At 41.1% G+C, this 27,532-nt stretch overlaps 1 protein-coding gene across 1 annotated transcript in view; it reads left to right on the top strand.

Moving 5' to 3' along the window:
* Positions 1-27,532, top strand: part of RASSF6 (Ras association domain family member 6) — a 66,106-nt gene that overhangs the window by 15,685 nt on the left and 22,889 nt on the right. The window contains exons 4-5 of the mRNA XM_068974968.1: positions 21,121-21,199; positions 25,567-25,706. Coding sequence (XP_068831069.1) covers positions 21,121-21,199; positions 25,567-25,706 — 219 coding nt within the window. The remainder of the gene's footprint in view (positions 1-21,120; positions 21,200-25,566; positions 25,707-27,532) is intronic.

Genomic DNA, 27,532 nt, shown 5'->3' with positions numbered 1-27,532 from the left:
TCTTGCCCACAGTAGCAGATATAATGGTCATCTGAGTTAAATTCACCCATTCCTGTCCATTTTAGTTCACTAATTCCTAAAATGTCGACGTTCACTCTTGCCATCTCCTGTTTACAATTTGCCTTGATTCATGGACCTAATATTCCAGGTACCTACACAATATTGCTCTTTATAGCATTGGACTTTTCTTCCATCACTAGTCACATTCACAGCTGGGTATTGTTTTTGCTTTGGCTCCATCTCTTCATTCTTTCTGGATTCATTTCTCTGCTGATCTCCAGTAGCATATTGGACACCTACCGACATGGGGAGTTCCTCTTTCTGTGTCCTTTGTCATACTGTTCATGGGGTTCTCAAGGCAAGAATACTGAAGTGGTTTGCCATTCCTTTCCCCAGTGGACCACATTTTGTCAGAACTCTCCACCATGACCCGTCCATATTGGGTGGCCCTACACAGCATGGCTCATAGTTTCATTGAGTTAGACAAGGCTGTGGTCCATGTGATCAGGTTGGTTAGTTTTCTGTGATTGCAGTGTCAGGCAGGTTCTTTACTGCTTGCACCACCTGGGAAGTCCCTACCCTCATGGGGCTGCCTCCTAAAAAAGGGAACCAGTGTGTAGGGTAAGTATTAAACAGCATGCACTATGAGATGCTGAAAGATATGTAGGATAAAAAGAAAGCTGGAAAGGGAGTAATGATCACTGGGGGTGGAGACCAGTGAGTTAGGATTTCATATAAGATGGCCAGGAAAGGCCTCAAGGAGGAGGTAGCCTTGGGAGAAAAGCCTGAAGGAGGTGAGTGAATAAGCTGTGTTGGTATCTAGCTGGAAGGCTTCCAGGAAAGGGGATGCTAAGTTCACAGCCCTGAGGCAGTTACAGGCCTGTAAGAGTGGAGGAAGCCAGTGTGGAAAGTGAAATAGGAAGGACAGTAGGAGAAGGTGAGGTCAGAGATACAATGGAGCCAGAATACGTAGGGCCTCGTAGGCCATTGAGACTTTGTCTTTCCCACTTAAAAGATGAGACCCATTGAAGAATATTGAGTATGTGAGTTTCTGGATCAGTCTGGTTGCTCTCTTAAGGACAGACCAAAGAGGAGACAAGAGTAGGAGCAGAGAAACTATTGAGAAACTTGGAGTCTAGAGTAGAGATGATGGTGGCTTGGACCAAGGTGACAGTGGTGGAGATACAGGGAAAAAACAGTCAGATTCTAGGTATATTTTGAAGGGAAGGACAATAGAAAATCCTGAAGGATTAGATGTGGGGTATGAGAACAATTAAGGACGATATCAAGGATTGGATCTAGAAGGATGGAGTGAACACTTGCTGACATTATAAAGACTACAAGAGGACCACATTTGGGGTAGAAGATCAGGAGTTCAGTCCTAAACATGTTTCTTTTGATAATTACTAATATCACCAAGGGAATAAATATGAACAGAGAAGATTCAAGGTCCAAGGGTAGAAAAGAGCAAAATGAAGTAGGAAAAGTAGAAAACAAGAAGGCAAGGCTTTGGATGGAAAGTGGGCAGAAGGAATGTGGGCATAGAACAGAGAGGAGGAGCAGCGATATAGTGGGTACGTATATAAAGCACCACTTTGGGATGTCAACGCAGCTAACATTTTGATGGAGATAAAAGAAGGAAGTTGAGGAAATGGGAAATTGAAAGGAAAGACAAATTACGCTTTAAAATAAGTGCAGATGACTGATAATGAAAGGGAGACAAGGTAACATCTGTATAAAACCAAAGGTGAGAGAGACAGAAAGATCCTAGAGAGAAGTAAGATGGACATTGTTAAAAGTACCTGAAAGATGATAGTTTGGGAAGAGAAAAGGGTGATGATAAAAGGATGTGAGTGATCTGCAGGAGAAGCAGGAAGCAAATGAGATTCAAGACAGAGAGATGATGGAGAAGATGGGAGATGCTGTGAATAAAAGGGAAGAAGCTCACAAGAGGGTGGGCAGAACAGGGTAAGAGCCACTGGACAGCCTCAAGAAGGCCCCCGTACGCCATGTGCCTCTTCCCCCCAAAATTACAGAAGCAACAAAGAAAGTGAAAGAAAGAAAGTGAAGTCGCTCAGTCGTGTCTGACTCTTTGCGACCCCGTGGACTGTAGCCCACCAGGCTCCTCCGTCCATGGGATTCTCCAGGCAAGAATACTGGAGTGGGTTGCCATTTCCTTCTCCAGGGGATCTTCCTGACCCAGGGATCGGACCCAAGTCTCCCACATTGCAGGCAGACGCTTTAACCTCTGCGCCACCAGGGAAGCAACAAAGGTGTCTGCAAAGACATAGCCCTGGGTCTACACCGCTGTTTATTTGTGCATAAATGCCTTTCATGCAGAGTAAGTTTAACAAACCTGGAAAACACATTTACCACACCAGGAGAGAAGTTTCAAGAAGAAACATTACACAGCATAAGAGAAGAATGTACAAACCCATGTATATATTTTCCTGTTATTCAACTGCCTAATTCAGGTTAGTCTGTGAAATCCTGATTCTTATCCCCCATCCACGCCAGGGCATTACTAAGCCATACCTCAGGCCACCTCTCAGTCTGAAACTACAATAATTTTCGTTTTCTTCAGCTAGACAGCTGCTCTTCAACTCCTGAACTCCCAAGGAAGCAAGATCCTTTCTCACTCACAGCTTTAGATTTATCCTTGTTGTTTAGTTGCTAAGTCATCTGACTCTTTTGCGACCCCATGAACTGTAGCCCACCAGGCTCCTCTGTCCATGGAATTTCCCTGGCAAGAATACTAGAATGGGTTGCCATTTCCTTCTCCAGGAGATCTTCCCGACCCGGGGATCGAACCCACATCTCCTGCATTGCAGGTGGATACTTTACCACTGAGCCACCAGGGAAGCCCAGAACCCTTGTCATGAGATTAAAATACTCTCTAAACAGGCACCACCTAACCCAAATAGGAATCCAAAGTCCCCTTCTGCATTCACTGGCGTCTCTTTGAACTAGCATCTCTCTTCCTCTACAAAACCTCAAGACAAACGTCATAGAGAAGCCCCAGTGCCCTCCCTAACTCAGGTCTGCTCTGAGGGGCAGTCCTGTTCTTCCCAGTCCTGCTATTTGTACACATGTGCTTCTCTTTATTCTCAGCCTTGAATCATCTGTTTCTCTAGAACAGCTTCCTTCCATCTTCATGAAACTTTGTTCTGTTCTAAACTGATGTATGTTAATCTCATTTGTATCTTAATGATAACTTCTCCTCCTGGACATCATGTTCCTTTTATTCATCTGTCTAATCACAGTATGAATATCAAGAATTTCACTGAAATTAACACCTATTCCATACCCTGGTAGTCACCAGGTCAACTTTTGGTTCCTTTATAATATTTTAGTTTCCCAGTCTCAGCTCCTTACTTTCTTCATGAAATCCTCCCTGAACTGCATTAAGACTTTAATTAGCCCATTAATTACTTGTGTATTTGTTCTTTGAAAATATTTCCTGGTTATGGAAGTATGATTATTTTATAAATTATTGTTTTTATATATTTATTTCATAAACTGAGAAAATATAGAAACATATAGACTGAAAGAATAAAAATTATCCATAATTTTACTACTCAGAAAAAAAAGGTTTAATTTTGTCATGTTCCTCATCTTCTAAGGATTCTATTTTATATAGTTGAGATTATACTATATCTTGTTTTATATACCTGGCATTATCAATATTTCCCCGTACAATTAAAATGATCTTCCTGAAGATGATTTTAATGACATTATATCACTCAATAGCATATAATATGTCATAATATAATCATTCCTTTAATTTTGATCCTCAAAATGGCTCCAATATTTTGAATACACTAGGACTAGTTCACACAGAGAAGGAAAGGGCAACCCACACCAGTATTCTTGCCTGGAGAATCCCAGGGATGGGGGAGCCTGGTGGGCTGCTGTCTATGGGGTCACACAGGGTCGGACACAACTGAAGCGACTTAGCAGCAGCAGCAGCAGTTTACACGGAAGTAGAATTCCTGAATCAAAGTATACAAGTAAATCTAATATTATTGTTACAGATTAGCTTTCTAAAAATGCTTGATGAGCCTTCTCTTCCACCAACAGCTTGAGGCTTCCTGGCTTGTCTCATAATATATGCTTGGTTTCCCAAGGTAGAATGTAAACCCTTTGAAGGTAAGACCTAGTATCTTTTACAACTTCTTTCCCAAGATGAGATACCTAGATGACTTTGATACATGAGATGATTTTAGGTTAAGCATAAATAATTGATTTTTAATTAAACACTTATGGAAAATGTTAGAAAAATGTAATTAGCACATGAAATCTTTGATTCCACAAACATTATTTCTCAGGACAAATAAAAACTTACTTAAACGGAGAATCAACTAAGCAACTTAGTTGGCTGTCAGTCACACACAACCACAGAGTTCTAACAATAAAAAATACCTATCCTGAAGCACATGCTATCAGAACACTCTCACTTTATAATGTGTTATGTTTTTAAATTTTATTCTTTAAATAAGACTGAAAATTTAAGAGGAAAGGGTGGTGCTTCATATATAATTCTGAAAATATGAACTCAATAAATAATACATGATTGTTGAGTAAATATGTAAAAAGAAGTCAACTAGAAAAATATTAAGTGACAACAGATGATACTTGGGAGTTGGTCAAACTCATAAAAGCAGTACATAAGTAATTATTTTGAACAGCACAGCCATAGCCCTCAGCCAGAATGGAGCAATCATTTTCCCACAAAGGAGCCTTAAAGTCAGCATTTTGTAATTTTTTTATCTCTGAAAATACTTTTATAAATGCATTCTAATAATTAGGAATATAAGAGAAAAAGAAAACTAACCATATTTGAGAACTTATATACACTCCCATTTTATAACTGGCCTATAACCGAGTATAGGCTTCTTATGTGGCTGAGTGGTAAAGAATCCACCTGGTAATGCTGGAGACACAAGAGACTCAGGTTTGATCCCTGGGTCAGGAAGATCCCCTGGAGTAGGAAATGGCAACCTGTGCCAGTATTGTTGCCCTGGAAAATTCCATGGACAGAGGAGCCTGGTGAGCTACAGTCCAGGGGGTTGCAAAAAGTCGGACACGACTGAGCAACCGAGCACACGTCATGATGAAATATGTCACAATGAAACCACATATTTGGGGGAGGATATTTCTGAAGAAGTGTCTGGATTTCCAGCAACCCTTATTTTGCATCGTATTTTACATTGACTAAATTAGAGACTTGCAGTTTATCTTCTATAGGCTAGAGCCCCTTTCAGGCCCTAGTATCCATGTATTACTGGCATTCTAGATGGTAAAGTAACATAGCCTTTACACAAACGCCAGATGAGAAAATAGTGTTTCTCAAAATGTAGTCATGGGCCACTTGCCTCCTGATTAAGATATTTGTTAACAAGCAGACACTATGGTCCACCCCAGTGTTAATCAGGTGACTTTGATGCAGTACTGAAGCCTAGAAACTACTGCTTAGAGGAGGAAAAGATTAAAGTTTGAGAATTTTTGGACACCTGGAATAAATTTCTGGAATTCAGGAAAATCTTTACAAACTAGTCACCAGAAATTATAGTGATATGACTGATTACCTACAACATCCAACTTGTCATAAACCTGACAAACACCTCCATTCATTTATTCACTTAAGTAGTTATTCAGCTCCCACTCTGCAACAGGGATTGTTCTGGCAAACAAGGCAGGAGCCACCAACTTAAGGGATGTTTATTTTCATGCAGAGAAATACATAAAAATGATGAAGACTAATAAAAAAAGTCCTTAATGAGAAATTTGCTTTCAGCAGATTTCATGAGAACTGTATATGATCTGTGAAATAAAAGGTCTTGATTTAATAGCACAGTAAGCAATAGAACATTTATGTCTTAGTATTGGATTAGAGTTTGGAAACTTCTCTGAGTGAAGGGCGTTGGCAGAAGTTAACTTCATGCTCAAGTAACTAAGGTTCCAGTTGCTGTTTCCTTGCCTGGGGTTATCACTGCTCTGTTGTTTCACCTGGTAAATATTCTAAGTGAGCTGAGTCATTAAAAAAAAAAAAAAAAAGTGGTTCCATATGGTTGCTTTCAAAGTGCTTCTACTTCAGGTCCTAGGCTGAAATCTGGGCATTTTAGGAGTGAGGAAATGCCTATCCTAAATTTGAAAAAAGATGTTCAAATCCAGTTTTAGGATATAGATCAGATTTCACCCTCAGAACTTGCTAGATTTTTTTCCCTTCCTACTTAGGAACCTAATACAAACCCTTGCAGGCTGCAGCTCTTCCAAAAGCAGTCACAAGGCACGTGTGCATTCTTGTCCTTACCAACTAACTTTAATTAGCATGATGTAATAAATTTTAGCAGAAAGTACATCATTCCAAACAGTTTCTTTTTCCAAGGGTGTTGGCCGGCACCATTTGCTGAAACAAAGGAACCAGCCACCTACACCTCCGAGTACAAGTTCAGCACAAAAGGGCGGTGTTCCTGAGGCTGCCTCCTACCTGGCCAGCAGAGCCAGAGGGCCATGTTTTCCCAGGTCTAGTGGCCAGAGTCTTCTCTGGATCAAAGGAACTGGAACAAACACCACGAGCTCTAGCATGCCCTGCGCTAGATGTTAAAGACTGGGCACCGTTGGACTTCCGTCTTTAAGAAAGCAGAAAAGAGCCCTCCCTAACATATTTTTATAGCAGTGAGGATTTAAAAATGTTTGAGACATAGGTAGGACCATCTCCTTTAAAACTGAAGAATATTTTTTCTGTGTGGGAGTTTTCTTTTGTTTTTAATTTATGTAAAAATTTCCATTATTCATGTTTGGTGGCCTAGTAAAAATACATTTTTATCAACAGAAATTGGATATCACAGTTTCACAAAAAAGGTCAATAATGTCACTCTCAGACATGTACAAATGGTCATTCAGCTTTATATCAGATATTTTTCAATGAGTATATATTGTTAACAGTCATTGAGCATACCAAGATGATCGCTATTTGCAATAACATTTATCTACTCCACATTTTACTATTTGATCACTTTGGTCCATTAAAAAGGAAGATCATCTGTCTGCCCAATACACACTGAATATGTTTCAGTAGATAGTCTGATGAAGTCAAAAGTCAAAAACTCTAAGAATAGATGACACAGAGTTTACTTGAATTTCTGGTCATGTTAGCTATGCTGGAAAAAGATCATTCCTCTCTAGGCTTTCCCCAGGACACCTGTTTGATCCCTTGTCCGCAAGTTCCCACATGCCACAACTTCTGAGGCTGCGTTCTGGAGCCCAAGAGCCACAACTACTGAGCCCAGATACAATGAGAAGCTCACATACAATGAGAAGCTCGCATACTGCAACTAGAGAAAAGGCCCCAAGAGCTGCAACTACAGAGTCCGCATACAGCCACCACTGAAGCCCAAGTGCCCTAGGGCCTGTGCTGTACAAGAAAAGCCACCACAATGAGAAGCCTGTGCACTGCACCTAGGAAGTAGCCCCCACTCTCCGCAACTAGAGAAAAGCCTGTGAGCAGCAACAAAGACCCTGTGCAGCCAAAAATTAATTAGTTAATTAATGTAAAAAATTGTTCCACTTTAAAAGCTGGTCAGGATTCAGTTTTCTGCATTTTATTCCCTAAGCAAATAATTACTAAGAGCTACCGTGAGCCAGATGCTGTACTAGAAGCTGAGAAGCTGGGGTAGCAATTCTGAATGAAAAAGACCAGAGCCCTGCTTTCAGGAGGTTTTAGTCTGAAGCCACAAATCTCCAATTTTTGAGCCTTCATCAGAGTCACTGGAGAGCTTGGTAAAATAAAGATTGCTAGGCCTCATTCCCAGAGTCCCTAATTCAGGAGGTCTGGGATGGCTCAGGGGTTAAGAATCTACCTACCAATGCAGGAGATGCAGGAGACGTAGGTTCGATCCCTGGGTCTGGAAGATTCCCTGGAGGAGGTAATGACAACCCGTTTCAGTATTCTTGCCTGGAAAATCCCATGGACAGAGGAGCCTGGTGGGTTATAGTCCATGGGGTCGCAAAGAGTCACACATGCCTGAGCACACAGGAATGAGCATTTGCTCATATGACAGGTGCCGAGGTGGTACAGATGTTACTGCTCTCAGAATCACAGTGAGAACCGCGGCTCTAAAAGCCTGATTCAGAAGCCAAAGAACCCTTATACTCTGAGAGAATAAGGATCTAGCGCAAGCAGGAAAGGCCAGAGATCTGAAGGAGGATCAAGCTAACGAGTTTAAGGAAGTCAGTGGGAGACCACTCCTGATACAGGGGGCCAGCCCAACATCCTCGAGCCCAGAGAGAGCACAGAGTTCCAGCAAGTCCGAGTTCCCAGAGTGGTTGAGGTGCAGGACCCAAGGAAAAGTGTCTCTGTCAAAGAGGCTAAAGAGGAAGAGAGACCAGGCAGGACTTCACCTGCTGTGATGAGGATTTGAGGTTTTTATACCAAGAGCGGTGGAGAGATATTAAGGATGTTTGGCAAAGTAGATGATTCGCTTACAGGTGTTCTACATAATCTGGATAGAATGTGGGAGTAGATGGAAGATGCCCAGGATAGAAACAAGGAGGTTGCTTTATATATATATATATATATATATATATTTTTTTTTTTTTTTTCCCATATAAAGAGAATCTGTGGTTATAGTCTGGTGGCATTATCGAAAAGCCATAAGAGCCGGTGGATCAGGAGAGTCCTGTCTCAGTCTTTAGTTCATGCTCACGTAGGTGGCCCCAAGGATCACTGACCACTTGCCGTGTTTCCGACACTCTAGTGACAGTCCTGATGATCCAAGTGGCTGAAAGATATCAGTACAAATAATTGAAAGTCTTCATTAACTGAATAGATAGATTATTTCCCCATCTCAAGGGAATAGGGACATCAGACTGTGAAATCAAGATAGTGAGTGTTGTGTGTGTGGTCAGTCATGTCCAACTCTTTGCGACTCCATGGACTATGGTCTTCCAGGCTCCTCTGTCCATGGGATATTTAAGATAAGAATTCTGGAGGGGGTTGCCATTTCCTTCTCTGAGGGATCTCCCCAACCCAGGCATCAAACCTGCGTCTCCTGCATCTCCTACATTGGCAGGCAGATTCTTTACCATTGAGCAACCTGGGAAGCCCAATAAGTACAAAATTCCCCCGCTGTTCATACACAAAGGGTGTCCTTTTACAGTCAGCCTGCAACTGCTTCAATCATGACGGGTATTGTGTGGCACACTTGTGTTTACTTTTTAACTGGCTCTTAAAAAAAAATCTATGGGGCATGTATTAGAATGACTTGAAAGTTTAAATCATGGAAAAATGAGAAGCAAGATCTCAACAGAAACTAGATACCAACCTCACTGTTTCATTCCCTCATTGCTACACCCAGCCCCACAGCAAGTCCCATCAGCCTCACATCCAATATCCAACCACCTCTCACCATCCAGTCCAAGCAATCACTAGCTCCTGCCAGGACACCTACAACAGCCTCCTAATCAGGCTGCCAGCTACCATTTCCTGGGCCTGCAATCCATTCTCCCAGAGAATGGATTCTCTACAGAGTAGTCACAGCATTAAGGAGTCTCTAAGACCCAATGCAGTTTGGCCTGAAGAACTTTTACAACTCTTCCTTTCTTTATCGCCTTGAAATATGCCAAGTTTAGTCCTGCACACAGGATATGGCACTGGCATCTCTCGTTTTGGACCCTCTTTTTGACTCTTCACATGGCTGACTTCTTCCCACTATTCAGGTGTCAGTTTAATAGTTCAGGCCTTCAGATCACCTTTTCTAAAATGCCCTCTTTCATGTGCTACATCACAGGATGACATTTTATTGCTCCTATACCTCTTACCCATATGTAAAATCAGCATATTTCCATATGTAAAATCAGCATATTTCTTTATTTGTTCTTTTTTCAATCGTCCTTCTCCAGACAGTAATTCCCATCACTGCAGGGGCCCCATCGGTTTAAATATTGCAGTCTTCCTAGCACCTGTTGTTTTGTCTGTTACATAGTAATCCTCCAATAAATTTGTGTTGATGATGAGTGAGTATGGGAGTATCAGTCTCAAGGAACTAAATTAGGACCTTAGTATTTTGGTTTGACGTGTGTGTGTGTGTGTGTGTGTGTGTGTGTTAGTCACTCAGTTGTGCCTGACTCTTTGCAACTCCATGGACTGTAGCTGGCCAGGCTCTTCTGTCTGTGGAATTCTCCAGGCAAGAATACTGGGATGGGTTGCCATTCCCTTCTCCAGGGGATCTTCCCAATCCAGGAATCAAATCCGGGTCTCCTGAGTTGCAGGCTGATTCTTTACCTTTTGAGCCACCAGGGATGCCCTTTGGTTTGATGGGTGTTACTCTCAAACACTGCTTCATACCTAGTGGTAGGGTGATTATCTACATCAGGGTTTCTTTCCATTTTAATGTGCATGCAGACTTTCCTGGGGATCTTAGTTAAAATACAGATTGTGATTTCTAACAAGATGCCTCTCAAATGTTCAGACAATATTTGGATAGACAGAGTTACCCTTAAGTCTTGTGATAGCTAGAATAATGCCCTCCCAAAGATGGAGAAGGAAATGACAACCCACTCCAGTGTTCTTGCCTGGAGAATCCCAGGGACGGCGGAGCCTGGTGGGCTGCCGTCTCTGGGGTCGCACAGAGTCGAACATGACTGAAGCGGTTTAGTAGCAAAGATGTCTACTCCTTAATCCCTTGAACCCGTTAATGTTTTTCATTACATTGCAAAAGGGAATTAAGGTTGCCAATGGAATGGCAACCTTAGCTGTCAACTGCAGCTAATCAATTGACCTTAAGTTTGGGGGATTATCCAGATGGGCTCAATGTAATCACATGCTGTGTGCTAAATCACTTCAGTTGTCTCACTCTTTGAGACCCCACAGACTGTAGCCTTCCAGGCTCTTCTGTCCATGGGTATTCTCCAGGCAAGAATACTGAAGTGGGTTGCCATGCCCTCCTCCAGGGGAGCTTCCCAACCCAGGGATCAAACCCACGTCTCCTGCATTGGCAGGTGGATTCTTAACCACTAGCATCACCAAGAAAGCCTCAATCCTTAAATGTGGGAGGGGAGAAGAGCTATATGAGAAGATTCCATGTCAGAGTGATGGAGTAGGTAAGACTGTGTGGCATTGCTGGCTTTGAAGATGGATGGAAAGAGATCCATAAGACAACAAATGTGGGCAGGCTGTGGAAACTGCAGAGAGCAAGGGAATGCATTCTCCACCCCAAGGGCCTTCAGAAGCAATAGCCCTACAGACACCTTTGTTATAGCTAGTGAGACCAGCTTTTGACCTGTGGAGCTGTGAGATAATATGTCTGTGTTATTTAAAGCCACTAAGTTTGCTGTAGTTTGTTTTAGCAGCCATAGGAAACTAAAACAAACCTGCTCCCAGAGAATGTCTGTGGGGATGGTGTCCTCCATCCTCTCAGCTCAGTAATAAAGGAGGAGGGGCAGAAGTGTTAGTAGTGGGATTTCCGGGGCGGTCTAGTGGTTAAGACTGCACTTCAATGCAGGGAATATGCGTTCAATCCCTGGTTGGGGAACTAAGTGTTTTTTAATCACTAAGTCGTTTCTGACTTTTCTGCGACCCCATGGACTGTAGCCCACCAGGTTCCTCTATCTGTGGAATTCTCCAGGCAAAAATACTGGAGTGGGTTGCCATTTCCTTCTCCAGGGATCTTCCCAACCCAGGGATTGAGACCACATCTCCTGCATTTTCAGGTAGATTCTCTACCACCGAGCCACCTAGGAAGCCTGCTGTGTGGTGTGGCCAAAAAAAGTTAGTGGTCTGATTATATGTAACTATCTTAGTTTCAGTCTGAATGACCACCTATTTCAACCTGCCATCTGCCAATAGATAAACTTCCCTTCCCCTTCTTCAGCATCCTGAGTTCTGAAAGAATGAATCTCAAAGTATGGTCTCTGGATTAGCAGCATCAGAATCACCTGGGAGCTTGTTAGACGTGCAAATTCTCAGGATACCCACCAGACGAACTCAATAAGAAACTCTGGAGGTGCCACTCACAACAAGCACTCCCGGCAACTCTGATGCTCGCTTCGATTTAGAACCATTTCTCTAACAGAGTACAGTATCACTTCCTCTCCTGTTATTCACACGTTCGAGGGCACATGGTTTTTCTGTAGTTTTCAAACCGTATTTTCCTGGGCACTAAATGTTTCTTTGTTCTCTCCTAAATGATCAGCTACAACAAGAAACAGACTATTTCATCAAAGGAGAGGTCGTTTCAAGTCCCTACTTTGGATTAGAATAGAAATCTAAAAATCAGTAGTGATTTCTGAATTGTGGCAGGGCAAGGAATTAGAGACCATACTTCTCTGTGTTTCAAGCCAGAAAAGGAGATGATAGAGCAAAGACTTCCCTCTTTCTTCCCTGTCCACACACAGCTCAGGCTGCCCCTAGGAAGTCAGCTGCATGTGACAACAGAAACTGAGGTCTGACGCAGAAGCAGTTCATTACAGCCACCAACTGGAATAATAGACAACGAATTTTTAAAAAAATTTTTTCAGAAGCTTCTTCAGAAGCCAGACCATAGAAGGAAAGGGAGCAGGTATGTGTCTTCCTTTATCTGAGGTTGTTAGAAAACAAGCTAATGTGTTAAAATATCAAATACTTATAAAGGTGTTTGTTAGTTCACTCAGTCGTGTCTGACTGTTTGCTACCCCAGGGACCATAACCCTCCAGGTTGCTCTTTTCATGGGATTCTCCAGGCAAGAATACTGGAGTGGGTAGCCATTCCCTTCTCCAGGGGATCTTCCTGACCCAGGGATTGAACCCAGGTCTCCTGCATTACAGACAGATTCTTTACTGCCTGAATCATCAGGGATGCCTAACTTATACAGGGATTCTCTTCAGAATCAGATGTCACCTCTAAAACACTTTCCCCGTCTTCCTCAGAAGCACAAGTGTTTTAATAAATGATACTGTCCTTCTTTGCCGCTCCCTTTTAATCCCTTTTCCATGTCACATCAGCATCTGGTGACATTGTTCCCAGTGGTTCTAGCCCGTCTCTTTAGCAGTGGACTTTTCAAATATTTGGGGTGTTTTTGTTTTGTGCCAACTCACTAGACATCAGTCACGTCAGATTTCTTTTTAAAATTGTGAAATTATACCTTAATCTTTAGTCCTTCTGTTCTCAACTGATTTTTAGGAGGAGTTAAGGACCTGGGAGAAGCCGACTCCAGGGCCACTGTTTACAGGGTAATTTTGAGATGATGAATACCCCCCAAAAGTCACAAAATGGCTAAAAAAACAACCAGAGTGAGTGCTCAGTCGCTTCAGTCTTGCCTGACTCTCTGTGACCCCACAGACTGTAGCCCACCAGGCTCCTCCGTCCATGGGATTCTCCAGGCAAGAATACTGGAGTGGGTTGCCGTGCCCTCCTCCAGGGGGATCTTCCCAACCCAGGGATCAAACCTGAATCTCCTGCTGCTCCTGCACTGCAGGCAGCTGAGCCACCAGGGAAGCCCCAGAGGTAAGATCCATCTGGTTATATTACCTTATTGATTAGGTGACTAATGGATTGCAGGAAGCTCCCAGGTCCTTTTTATTATCAGTCGTCAGCACTGACAGAGTAAATCAGAGTCTTAAGACAGAACTGCCAGGAAGAACAAGACAAGCCACAGTCACCATTCTCCCAACCACCGGCAGTAATTAATAATACTTGAGCAGCGTTGTGAGGGATGTCAGAAAGGGCAGCACTTCAAAGGAAGTCAGGAGAGTTCAATTCGGGGCTTCCTGATCATTTTGGTTTTGCAGTTTTACTTCAGTCGAGGAGATAGCGTTCCTCTCCCCAGCCTCTCAGTATTCAAATGATGGAACCCAATCCTTTCATTTGCAATGGAAATGAATAGCCTACTTTGAGAACTGAGGAAAGTCTCTAAGCAAAGGTTGAAAAGCAGCCTTTTTTCCTCATCTTCTGAGCCAGGAGATGAGGCCCAAGGCAAAAAGAACTGGAGCCAGGCTGCTTATTGAGAAAGGACTGAAGGAGTTTGCAATTTTAATTCCGGGATTCGAGCTGACGGTAATGAAGGGTAAAGGAAGTTAAGAGAATCTTGCTACTTCTTGCAGATGTCAGGACTATGGAATGATGGTTTGTTTGTCTTGGCAAAAAGCTTAATGATAAGGCTTTACTTGTTCTTTTGTCCTTGTATTTCCTGGTTCACCTTTCCAAAAACATACAGGACTCTACATACATTTTTACGGTAGTGAAATTATGAAAACATCGACTGTATTATGCACTTACTATATGGAGTTTGAAAGCATATAGAACTACAACACATAAAATAAAAAAAAATCCCAACCTTAATTCCCAGAATATGATCAATTTGCTATTTTACACGTCTATTAAGTTGTTTATAAAAATCACTATGAATTAAGTTTTTAATTCAGTTTTTTGAAACTGACATTAAATTGTTAACCTCGTTGCTGAAATGTAACATTATGAACAAAATTTGGTGGAGGGGGATGACTAAATCTGTAAGAGAGCAAGCTAGCATTTTTATTCTGCTTTAATTTTTCACCTCTTTGAAGACACTGTTTCGAATGTTCTAGGTTCCTGCTCTTAAACATGGCAACACACAAGGCAGGATGCTATCTCTACTGCTGCTGTCACTGTGATGTTCAGTGGCTGCCTGGCCAGGATCCTAAATATTTTTCAGCAAGTCCCCAAAAGGCAAAAATGACACAAACTAAGGAAGCACCGCCATGACCCAATATGTCTTTGGTGACTACATGGGATTGTATTTTCCACTGAAGTTTATTTTGTGTCATGTGGCACGCTCTGAAATTTGTGTTGGACTACCACATACAAGAGTATTTCTGGTTTTCCTTTGTCCAAAGTATAGGAATCATTAGTAAATAGTGAGATGGGGTTTTTTGATTTCCAGGAAGAGAGTTGGAGATCCATTTAATTATGCTGCAAATCATTACTTAAAGGAGAGAGAACTCACAACTAAAATATGACTCTATCTATGGATGGAGGGCACAACTCACTTCCACCCATCATGCTGTCCAGTGTCAATATTTATTACGATTTATAAAATAAAATACAAAGTGTTTCTTCTGGCCAAGCAAATAGCGTGATAAGATTGAGGAACTCCTTTCTTGCTCACTCCATTATTCATGACAAACGTCAGAATGTGGGTAATTCCCATCTGCTGAGCAGATGCCATTCAGACCACAAAGTGCAAAGTACACCTAAGCATTTTACAGTCAGCTTTGGATCCACTATTACTCATTAAAACTGAGCAAGGAGGCTTAAAGGAACAGGGACCTTTAAAGGGACAGGAGCCCTGGCATCATCTCCCCTATACCTGTCACCCCCGTGTTAAGTCTTTCCCTGGTGAGCGCTTATCTGGGAGCTTTAATGACTAACTCTGGGTGTCCATCTGCATCTAACAGGGTCCTCTCTCTGCACTGTCATCCACAGTACCAGCTTCTGTGCTGGGGAAGCTTATGATTCTATGTGTTCATTTAGTTAGAAGTCAAGTTTATACGGAGGCTTGTTATTCCTTAGTTTTGTAAAAACACTGTTCATGTTATATACTGTGTAGTAGTGTTTTTTTTTAATCCTTGTGATACATTATGATACAGTATTCCATGTTTGAAAAACCAAGCTTTTCTTAGAAAATCAATTCATATATCACACATAAAGTAACGGGCTTCCCTGGTGACTCAGCGGTAAAGAATCCACCTGCCAATGCAGGAGGCATGTGTTCGATCTCTGGTTTGGGAAGATTTGCCTGGAGGAGCGGAGGAGGCGATGGCACCCCACTCCAGTACTCTTGCCTGGAAAATCCCATGGATGGAGGAGCCTGGGAGGCTGCAGTCCATGGGGTTGCGAAGTTGGGCACAACTGAGCGACTTCCCCTTCCCTTTTCACTTTCATGCATTGGAGAAGGAAATGGCAAGCCACTCTAGTGTTCTTGCCTGGAGAATCCCAGGGACGGGGGAGCCTGGTGGGCTGCCGTCTATGGGGTAGCACAGAGTCAGATACGTCTGAAGCAACTTAGCAGCTATAGAAATTAGCCTTGACACTTCACCCCAATGCCATTGCAGTGGTTCTACTCATCTTGCTGCCGTCATGTTTTTTACCCTGAAATCTGGATGGCTCAGTGGGTAAAGAATCTGCTTATAATGCAGAAGACACAGGAGATGTGGGTTCCATTCCTGGGTCAGACAGATCCCTTGAAGAAGGATATGGCAACCCACTCCAGTATTCTTGCCTGGGAAATCCCATGCACAGAGGAGCCTGGAAGGCAAAAATCCATGGGACTGCAAAAAAGCTGGACATGACCGAGCGAAAGTCTAGTTAATCTACCCCGTCTACCATAGGTTCCCTAGTGGCCCTTAGGAGCAGCATATCTTTCTCTACATGAAAGCTCCAGTAACTGCCCATTCCCTGCAGAGTGAATGCTAAACTTCTTTTAGAAGTTCGCAAGCTTCTTGCCTGCTTCTTCATCACTTACCATACCCCATCCTAAATGTCCTGTTCTCAGAATCAACTTTCTGAGCTTTCTCCACAAAAGCTATGAAAATATCTAGAAGGTCCCTGTTAACACTTTCTTTGCCTGGTGAGCTCCTCACACTCTCGCTTATTCCTTTGCCCCGAAAGTGCAAAACAGGCAGCACCAATTGCTTGAAGCTCTCACTCGTCCTCAGAGTATGACTGAAACCTCTTTATTGTGTTCACACAGCAAGTGTATGAATGAATGGCCACTAGGACGAGTCTTCTCTTAGAGAACAAAATTTGAACAATTCATCAAATAAAAAATGATTCATTTGACAATAATTTCTTCAGTTCCTTGTGGCCTGGTTGCCCAAAAAAGTTGAATTAGAATGTTGTAGGCTATATTGTATTCCCAGTATTGTATTAGGTCCATTGTTTCATCAGGTGCATAAGCTAATGATCTTTAAAAAGTTCCTCAGGTAAGGTCCACAGGATAAAAACGTGATGAGGTTTTAATATTTGGAATGCGTTCACCGTTACTATAGCTGTTCACCTAACTTCTGAATTTTCTAATCCCTCACTTTATTGCACCATTAACTTACCCAATTTTATCCCAACACTATTCTCCCAAACTCTTCCCTTATTCTGCATGCCAAAATCCTTCAAAGTGCTTGCCATTGTGGCGTCAGAAAGATCCTGCCTGTGGTGAGGAAAATATGTAAGGTATCTGTGGTCTTCAGTTACCTTGTGTTACACACAGTTTATAGGTTGACCAGATACCTCAGTAAAGGGTCAGATAATATGTATTTTAGGCTTCGTGGACCATATGGTTTGTGTCAATCAAATTATAGAAGGAGAGCAGCTTCAGACAATTAGCAAAAAAATTAGTGTGGCTGTATTCCAATAAAATTTATTTATAAAAACTGGGTGTCCTGGGAACCAGTTTGCTGACTCCTTGGGTCATATGGAGACTTATTTCTGTGGAGAAAGATTTAGCCTGGTTCTTTTCAGATGTAGAAATATTTTCCAAAGAGCTTGCTCCCAGAGAATAATCTTTCTAATTAAACATGGTCCTGAGGTAAATACTTTGAAGGATACGTGTACCATTCCTTATCATGCAGTTTTATCAGAAACAGAAGCTGAGGGAACAAGATTATGTAAAAATTCATTTGCTTATATTACAATTCTCACAGCTTAGCATATCAGGATTTGCATCCCAAGTGAACTGGAAATTTCCATATGCCACCCTGGCACCATAACGAAAGCTATAAAGTGTTCAGGCTCTTTACCAGTATGTTAGTTTTTAGGAACTATCCCACAGCAATGACTTCAATGAAATAAAATCCCTTGTGTGCTCAGTGATATTTAAAACAGAAATATTCATCAACACTAGAATTCTAAAGTAAGCCAGTAGGAAAATGGTATAGTAGCATAAAGTAATTCTGCAGAAAATTTTTTGTGGTGTTTGTGTGGAGTATATTGATCCTTGGAAATAGGTACATTAAAATTACAAGTGAGAAAAGTCAAACGGAAAGTATGTTTCAGTTCAGTTCAGTTCAGTTCAGTTCAGTCACTCAGTTGTGTCCGACTCTTTGCGACCCCATGAATCGCAGCACGCCAGGCCTCCTTGTCCATCACCAACTCCCGGAGTTCACTCAAACTCACGTCCATCGAGTTGGTGATGCCATCCAGCCATCTCATCCTCTGTCGTCCCCTTCTCCTCCTGCCCCCAGTCCCTCCCAGCATCAGAGTCTTTTCCAATGAATCAACTCTTCGCATGAGGTGGCCAAAGTACTGGAGTTTCAGCTTTAGCATCATTCCTTCCAAAGAACACCCAGGGCTGATCTCCTTCAGAATGGACTGGTTGGATCTCCTTGCAGTCCAAGGGACTCTCAAGAGTCTTCTCCAACACCACACTTCAAAAGCATCAATTCTTCGGCACTCAGCCTTCTTCACATTCCAACTCTCACATCCATACATGACTGCTGGAAAAACCATAGCCTTGACTAGATGGACCTTTGCTGGCAAAGTAAAGTATGCTTATATGATCTCAAACATAAAAATCAATATACATGAATTCTGTCAATCGGTATTCATAAGAGCCTACCATGAGCAAGGCTATGCTCTAATCACTGGGAAGACAGCAATGAATAAAACAGACCAAAATCCCTGCCCTCATGGAGCCAGGATTCTTATGAGAGGGAGACAGATGTTAAAGATCAAAGGGATTTTAGCAATTACTATACCTGAGAATTTAATATCATGAGCTATCTCCCCCCTAAAACTGATGATATAAAAGAACTTTTCACACTTTGATATGTTTAGTTTTATTTTCTGAATAATATTTTTTTCTGATCATTTCATTCAACCAGTATGTGTTGAGTTCTTACTATTTGCCATGCTCTCTTCCAGGCACATGAAATATAGCATGAACAAAATATGAAAACATGCTTATTCTCTTGGAGCTGTAGTCTAGTGGAGGAGATAGAATGTTAGATAAATAAGTAGAATATATACAAGGTTAGCAGAGAAGGCAATGGCAACCCACTCCAGTACTCTTGCCTGGAAAATCCCATGGACGAAGGAGCCTACTGGGCTGCAGTCCATGGGGTCGCTGAGGGTCGGACATGACTGAGCAACTTCACTTTCACTTTTCACTTCCATGCATTGGAGAGGGAAATGGCAACCCACTCTAGTGTTTTTGCCTGGAGAATCCCAGGGACGGGGGAGCCTGGTGGGTGCCGTCTATGGGGTCGCACAGAGTCGGACACGACTGAAGTGGCTTAGCTTAGCTTAGCTTATACAAGGTTAGATGGTGACCAGGGGGCAGAAGTAAGGAGGAAAGCAAGATATGAATGTGGGGAGAAGGCAAATTTTCAGATTTAGTTATAAGGAAGGACTCTTTGAGAAGGTGACTTTGGAGGAAATAGTTAAAGAAAATGAATGCAGGACAGTGTGATAGCAGGCTGGAGGTCATTCTGGATAAAAGTTCAACAGGTACAAAGGCTCTGGGGTGAGAATGTGCCTGGAGTACTCAAGGAACATCAAGGAGACCAGCAGCTAGAGTGCAGTAAGTGAAGGAGGGAGAAGCAGAAATGAGGTGGAAGGTGTAACAAGAACCAGATCAAAGCTGGCCTTTGAAGTTGTTGGAAGGATATTGACTTTTATTGTAATAATGAGAAATATTAAAGAGTTCTGCACAAAGGAGAGAGGCTATTGGCTTTACATTAAAATTACTCCTGCTGTTGAGAATAGACAACAAATACAGGGAGGCTTTTAAGAGATTGCTGCCATAATCCAGGTGAGAGAAGGTAGCTTAAACCAACAGGTTGATAGAGGCCAGAGGGGGAGGTGAATGAGACAAGCATCTTGAGCCATAGTGGCCCAAAGAGAAGGATGGAGGTGTGGCAGGAACCAGTGTTCCCACTGCCAGAGCCTACCTGCCACAAAGGTGAGATGCTTGGGAGCAACGATGGCTCCTGAACCAGTGCTGTGCCCACCCGACCCCCCACCCCCCCAGGGGGTAGCACAAGGTCAGGCACATACTAGTTGATGAACTTAAGTTGATTAAATTGTTGTAAAACGAAAAAGGAAATGTGAAACAAAATCTACTTTATGGCTGCCTCCTGCTACAGAATACTCTCCTCACTGCTTTGTCTGGAGTTATTTTCCATCCTTTGGTTATTTATTTATTTTTCTCTTATGAAAATATTTTTATTTTAGCTGCTAGCTGTCAAAATAAAACTAATCAAATTTTAAAAAAAGAAAAGAAACTGGAAGACCTTGACAACAGAGATGACAGTAGAAAAAGAAAATAATAATAAAGTCATCTCAAATCCTACCTACTATACTATCCTACCTACCTACTATAAATATATTGGTGTATATACTCCAGATTAATTTTTTTTTGGCTGAGTTACATGGCTTGTGGCATCTTAGTTCCCCAACCAGGTATCTTAACCTGGGCCCTCAGCAGTGAAAGCCTGGAGTCCCAACTACTGGATTGCCAGGGAATTCTCTTTTACTCTAGAATTTTAGACAAAGAATATTTTAAAATGTCAGTTTGTTACTGTCAGATAAAAAGAATCTATACTTAAACCATGTGGAAAATGACTCCTTCCTTGTTTATCAAGAAAATCTTTCAAAACATCACATAAATTAGCACACATTGTATATGCAAAACTATGTGTCTATATATAGGTTTCTTCCCCCACATAGGGAAGCCAAAGCTTTCATCAGGGTTTCAAAGGATACTGTGACTTAAATAGGTTGAGATCCACTGCTTTAGATTTTATATTCAAGTCAAACTTTTGCAGCCAGTCATTTCTTCATTACAGAAAATTTTGAAGAACTTTTAAAAAATCAAATTCAACTTGGAAATTATTCATACATATCTTCACCAAGGGAAAATAACCATCTAAAGGTCAGATTTTGTTTGTTTTACTTTGGTTATTCATTTATGAATTAACACCTTCAACATTTGGTGGTGTCCTAAGAAGTTTTCAGCTTTCAATGACATTCATTAAAATGACAGAATAGAAAAGATTTCATTGAAGCATTTCATTCTATCTCATACCTTTATGAGTTGAAAGCATCATTATTGCCTTTTACCATTAAAGAGTCTAAGACCAAGTGTAAGTGAATGTAATTTATTTTTCAGGGAACAACTTGATTCTTTACTGAAGACCTATAACATCTTTTATAGGAACCAGAAAAATCTGCATATTTTATATGGACAGGTAAGCTCGTCAAAGAAATGCAATACAGTTTGAAAGTGAAAGTCGCTCAATCCGACCCTTTGTGACTATAGTCCATGGAATTCTCCAGGCCAGGATACTGGAGTGGGGAACCTATCCTTCTCCAGCGCATCTTCCTGACCCAGGAATCAAACTGGGGTCTCCTGCACTGCAGGCGGATTCTTTACCAGCTGAGCTACCAGTGAAACCACAAAGGGTAGGCCGCATCCGCTGTACTGCCAGCCAGCACCCAGGGAGGTTTCTGGCGCATGTATGTGTGTGTTAGTCATTCAGTCATGCTATTTTGTGACCCCCATGGACTGTAGCCCGCCAGGCTCCCCTGTCCATGGAATTCTCCAGGCAGGAATACTGGAGTGGGTAAGCCATTTTCTTCTCCAGAGGATATTCCTGACCCAAGGATCGAACCTGGGTCTCGTGCATTGCAGGCAGATTCTTTACCAGCTGAGCCACCAAAGAAGATTGATTTATTGGAAAAAAAAAATTCCGTAAAAGTACAGAGAAGTCAGGATAAGTTGGACTCCATAATACAAACGGTCTGGGAAAAACAGGTGGATAATTTTAGTTTTAGACTATACTGAAAATCCTAGTCCTGAAACATCTGTAAATTTCTAAGTATTTTTTGGAATGGGCAAACATTTAAAGTAACTTTAATGACATATTTGCTTTCTATGTTAAAAACAGAGTATGAATATCTTTTGAACAGCAATTCCACTAGAACTCTACCTTACAAATAATTCAGCAAAGTCCTGAATCTAGCAAGCATTTTTAAGGGTGCAACTGTTAGGCTACTGTATCAAGTGACCTTAGATTTTCTTTAATATGTTATTCTCTACAGGTCTCCCCACTCAGTCTTGTATCCTAATGGGACTCACTTCACATCTTTACAATATCTTCCTGGTCTTAGGGGACATTAGAATTGTCTACCTATGTTTAGATCTTCAGATGTGGTGGTACAGCATTGACTTTATGCCACCCTTGGCATTTGGGACAGAAGGAAATTTATAAGCCTCTTTGGCCTTTACTAGTGAGCCTAAATGATTTAGTTTGATCAGACATTTCAATTCTCCTCCCAAATGTAATTTTCTACAGAAGCAGGAAGTAGCTAATCCTTTTATAAAGAAATGGGCCTAAGTTTTCCAAATGGCCTAATTTAAAATTATTTCAATATTGTCCTATATCTTAGATCAGTAAAATGCATAATTGTAAAAATATAAACTTTAGGAAAAGATCAAAACTTTAAGGAAATTATTTTAGATTGTAATTCAATAGTTTCCATGTTTCCTTTAGGAAAATTTTGCATTTTGATGTGACAAGCATATGAATTGAGGCATGTCTTTTCTATTCTGTGAACTGGTGCTCAATTTACAAAAGTCATTTGATTTTTTAAAATAAAGTCTGTGTCTTACATAATTTTTTAAACTGCATGAATTAAAGTATATAGTGAGAATATCAGACTGCTTAATCTTTCATCTTTACTTGCTGACAATAAAATTAGAATCCAGAATTTTCCAAGTCTCTGACTTAGTTGTAGTGATGGATACAGTTCAAAGGGTCAGTGTGTGGAATGACTTAAGCTTTCTTAATCTCTGATTAATTAATGAAATGACTATTTATTGTTTACAACACAGCAGACACTGTTCTAAAAGCTAGAGACAACAATGAATAAATGAGAGAATGTCCTGCATTCATGCTCGTTACATTTTAGTAGATAGAAAAAAACCAAAAAAGTAAATTGTGTATTAGAAGGTGAACAGTCTGTGGAGGAGAGCAAATCAGGGAAGAGGGCTCAGGAATCTAAGTGGATGGGTAAAGAAGATCGTTTCACCAAAAGCTGAAAGGTATCAGGGTGCTAACCTTGCAGGAGTCTGTGGGACATGCATTCTGGGTACAGACAGCAGTCTGAATCAAGGTCCTGAGCCTGGCTGGTGTAACTGAGGAACAGCGGGGAAGCCAGTGTGCCAGGAACCTCGTGAGAATGGACTGGTAGAGAATAAGGAAGCTAGAGAAGAACTGAGAAGGAGAAGGTGCTAGAGCATGTGGGGTCTTGTAGATCACTGCAAAGACTTCAGCTTGCTCTTGAAGAGAGAGGAGAAGCCCCTTAGGTGTTGAGATATAATCTAAAGATTCATTTTAAAAGGGTCTCTCTAGCTAGTAGGAATACATAGAGGGACAAGAGAAGAATGAAGTAGACCACAGAGACACTACTGCAATAATCTGGCAAATAATGACAATGGCATAGACCAGATTTGTGGTAATGCACATGGTGAGAATAGCCATATCGGGTATATATTTTTAAGGTCAAGCTAATCAGATTGGCTAATGTATTGGATTTGGAGATGTTCAGAATGAAAGAAAGATTACTGGTGACTGTAACAATGTTAATGTGAGCAACTTGAAGAATAGGAGTGATATTTAACAAGATGGGGAAGGCTGGGAAAGGAAAATGTTTAGGAGAGAAATTTCAAGAGTTAACTAGGATCGTATTAAATTTGACATCAAGTTTGAAAGCTCAAGTTTAGGGGAAAGGTTAAGGTTTGGGCTGGAGATCTAAAATTGGGAGCTACCAGTTTAGAGATAGCATGTAAAGATCACTGAGGTCACCAAGGATATCGGTGTAGACCTACATGAGAAAAGGCCTAACAATTGAGGCAATGAGACTACAGAAGTGCAACCAAACCTTCAGGGGTAATTTATGTAGTTAATTTCAAAAGAGATGTTTTCTGAAATTAAAAAATATTCTCATATTCCTTATATGAGAAAACCTCATTGTCTGATTATAGTTGGAGTATTTCTTCTTGAAAGCAAAAATTAGATAACCTGAGAAGATCAGTTATTCTATGAGTTTTTGATATAAAGGATTCATGGAAGTATAATTAGGCCAAGGAAAGATATCGTACATCAATAACTAACATGTAGGCCCTGCATCATGTACTGCCATTTCAGAGAGCAAATTGTGTTTGGTTATTAAGAAATGGGGCTTCCCTGGTGGCTCAGAGGTAAAGAATCTGCCTGCAGTGCGGGAAGACCTGAGTTTGATCCCTGGTTCATTCCCTTGGAGGAGGGCATTACAACCAACTCCAGTCTTCTTGCCTGGAGAATCCCCATGGACAGAGAAGCCTGGTGGGCTGCAGTCTGTGGAGTCACAAGGAGTCGGACAGAACTGAGCAACTAAGCACAGCACATAACATATTAAGAACTGAAAAGTGCCTGACCTCACAATAATCTGAAATGTGGACTCAAAAGTGGGGAAAAGAGCAAAACTTTGTTTCAGGAGTGACTCCAAAGTAGGTTTATCAGCCAAAGAAATAATAAGCAACAACATTTGCTGAGCACTTTAAATATCAGTTCCTATGATTCAGGGACTGTTATGATTTAATTCTTCAGAAGAAACAGCTCAGGTTTAAAGGTGTTTGACATTTTGTCCAAAATCATACAGCTAGGAAGTAGCTGAACCACAGTTCAAGCACAGGGCTATCTGATTCCACAGTCTGGAGTCTTCATTACACATTCAAATAAGAATTGAGTCATTTATGTTTTCTAATAATTGATTTTTCATAATAACAAGTAGCTATTGGATATTATAGTAGTTACTGAATAGATGAAATATCTTTCTATTTTTAAAATTTATTATAATAATATATCTCTAATAAGAAACTTTTGCATATATAAGAGAAAAATGGATTAGAAAATACATTCTATATGAATGTGCTTAGATATTAATATTTACATTCAGAGAATGAGTAAGTGTTCAATCCTGTTTACTAGTTTTTCGTTGTTTGCATGGAATTTCTTTCTTTTATTATATTTCCAACTTAAAAGAGATTAAGTGCTATTGATTTTTTCAAAAATATCATGTCAAGCACTTTACACCTTTTTACATACATTATTTCACTTTTTCTGCATAATAAGTGTGTGAGCCAAATTTTTCCTTTTCAGAAATTAGAAAACAACTGCTAAACTGATCAATGCTATTCAGATTTATACCCTAGTACAGCTTTTAATTTTGCTTTAATTTTAAGCTAAATAGAATTAGAGAATTAAACTTCCACTTAATTGTAGAATCAAGACTTCAGAAAACATTTTAGCATACTGTGCCCTCTGGTGGGCATGTCATCACCATTATGACTTACATTGCTGGTTGTCACTGTTTTTAAAAATAAAAGAATGTTTAAGAAATAGGATTGTTCTGTAGATAAATTTAAAAGCCAAATAATCCCACCTGGGAATTTTTTTTTTTTTTTTAGCTGTCAGGATGTCTTACAGACTTAATTTCTATACCTTCAGTTAAAACATTTACCTTCTATAGATAATAAAAAAGCAGTGTTTGAGATGGTTGGCTTCTTCCCTAGACTGAAGATGGTAAGCTAATTGTTGAAGGAACGTTGGACATTTTCTGGGGAGTAAAACGGCCTATCCAACTGAAAATACAAGATGAGAAACAAATCCCTTCTTTCAGTGTGCTGGAGTCACCAGAAGACTTTTCCAAAAGGTGAGCTAGCTTTTATGGTTTTACTTCCTTAGAAAATGATCTTCATAATTATCTTTCTTGTGCACACTCTTGAAGATGAAAGCTCTAAAGCTTATATCCAATCTCATTTAATCCCCCAGCAACTCTAGAAAGTGGGTGTTCAGAAACCAGGGCTCTGAGAGGTTAGGTAGTTTGTGCAAGATACCCAGTTACCATCCAGCAGAGCTGGACTGGACCTCAGGTCTGTGGGCACCAGAGTCTGTGCCCTTGACCTTTCTGCTGTAGTCCTTCTCTTCTAGGAGCCTTCATTCTTTCACTAGAATAGATAAGAGATACAGGCAAGATTTCATTCAGTTCATCACCAACTCCTGGAGTTCACCCAAACTCATGTCCATCAAGTCAGTGATGCCATCCAGCCATCTCATCCTCTGTCTACCTCTTCTCCTTCTGCTCCCAATCCCTCCCAGCATCAGAGTCTTTTCCAATGAATCAACTCTTTGCATGAGGTGGCCAAAATATTGGAGTTTCAGCTTTAGCATCAGTCCTTCCAATGAACACCCAGGACTGATTTCCTTTAGGATGGACTGGTTGGATCTCCTTGCAGTCCAAGGGACTCTCAAGAGTCTTCTCCAACACCACACTTCAAAAGCTTCAATTCTTCGGTGCTCAGCTTTCTTCACAGTCCAACTCTCACATCCATAAATGACCACTGGAAAAACCATAGCCTTGACTAGAAGGACCTTTGTTGGCAAAGTAATTCATTAGCCCTGTGCTTATCAGCAAAAAGGAGGATGAAATTTAAATTTCCCCTTTTCATGGAACAAAGGGCTTTTCCTGCTTTCTGGAAAGGAGACTTATGTTCCATCTGATCGCTGTGTCCTGTTAAACAGGATTAGGACAAAGTACAGGTGAAGTACAATACATGCACGAAACAGTTCCCTGTGCAGGTTTATGTGACTGTGAAAAGTTGTTGCTGAATGATGCAAAGACACCGGGACCCTTGGCCTCCAGAGGAGAAGAATTCAATCTGGGGCCAGAGACGAGGCTTGATCGCTCAGAGCTTTTGTGTAATAAAGTTTTATTAAAATATAAAGGAGATAGAGAAAGCTTCTGACATAGACATCAGATGGGGGTAGAAAGAGTACCCGCTTGCTAGTGTTAGCAATGGAGTTATATACCCTTCAATATGCTACCGGAGATCAGTGGAGAAATAACTCCACAAAGAATAAAGGGATGGAGCCAAAGCAAAAACAATACCCAGTTGTGGATGTGACTGGTGATAGAAGCAAGATCCAATGCTGTAAAGAGCAATATTGCATAGGAACCTGGTATATCAGGTCCATGAATCAAGGCAAATTGGAAGCAGTAAAACAAGAGAGGGCAAGAGTGAACGTTGCCATTCTAGGAATCAGTGAACTAAAATAGCCTGGAATGGTGAATTTAACTCAGATGACCATTATATCTACTACTCTGGGCAGGAATTCCTTAGAAGAAATGGAGTAGCCATCATGGTCAACAAAAGAGTCCGAAATGCAGTACGTGGATGCAGTCTCAAAACTGACAGAATGATCTCTGTTCATTTCCAAGGCAAACCATTCAATATCACAGTAATCCAAGTCTATGCCCCAACTAGTGACTCTGAAGAAGCTGAAGTTGAACGGTTCTATGAAGACCTACAAGACCTTTTAGAACTAACACCCAAAAAAGATGTCCTTTACATTATAGGGGACTGGAATGCAAAAGTAGGAAGTCAAGAAACACCTGGAGTAACAGGCAAATTTGGCCTTGGACTGCGGAATGAAGCAGGGCAAAGACTAATAGAGTTTTGCCAAGAAAATGCACTGGTC

The sequence above is a fragment of the Capricornis sumatraensis genome, chromosome 7 (assembly GCF_032405125.1).
Source record: "Capricornis sumatraensis isolate serow.1 chromosome 7, serow.2, whole genome shotgun sequence".
Taxonomy (NCBI): Eukaryota; Metazoa; Chordata; class Mammalia; order Artiodactyla; family Bovidae; genus Capricornis; species Capricornis sumatraensis.
Note: the sequence above shows the minus strand (reverse complement) of the source record. Positions and strands in the feature narration are given on the sequence as shown.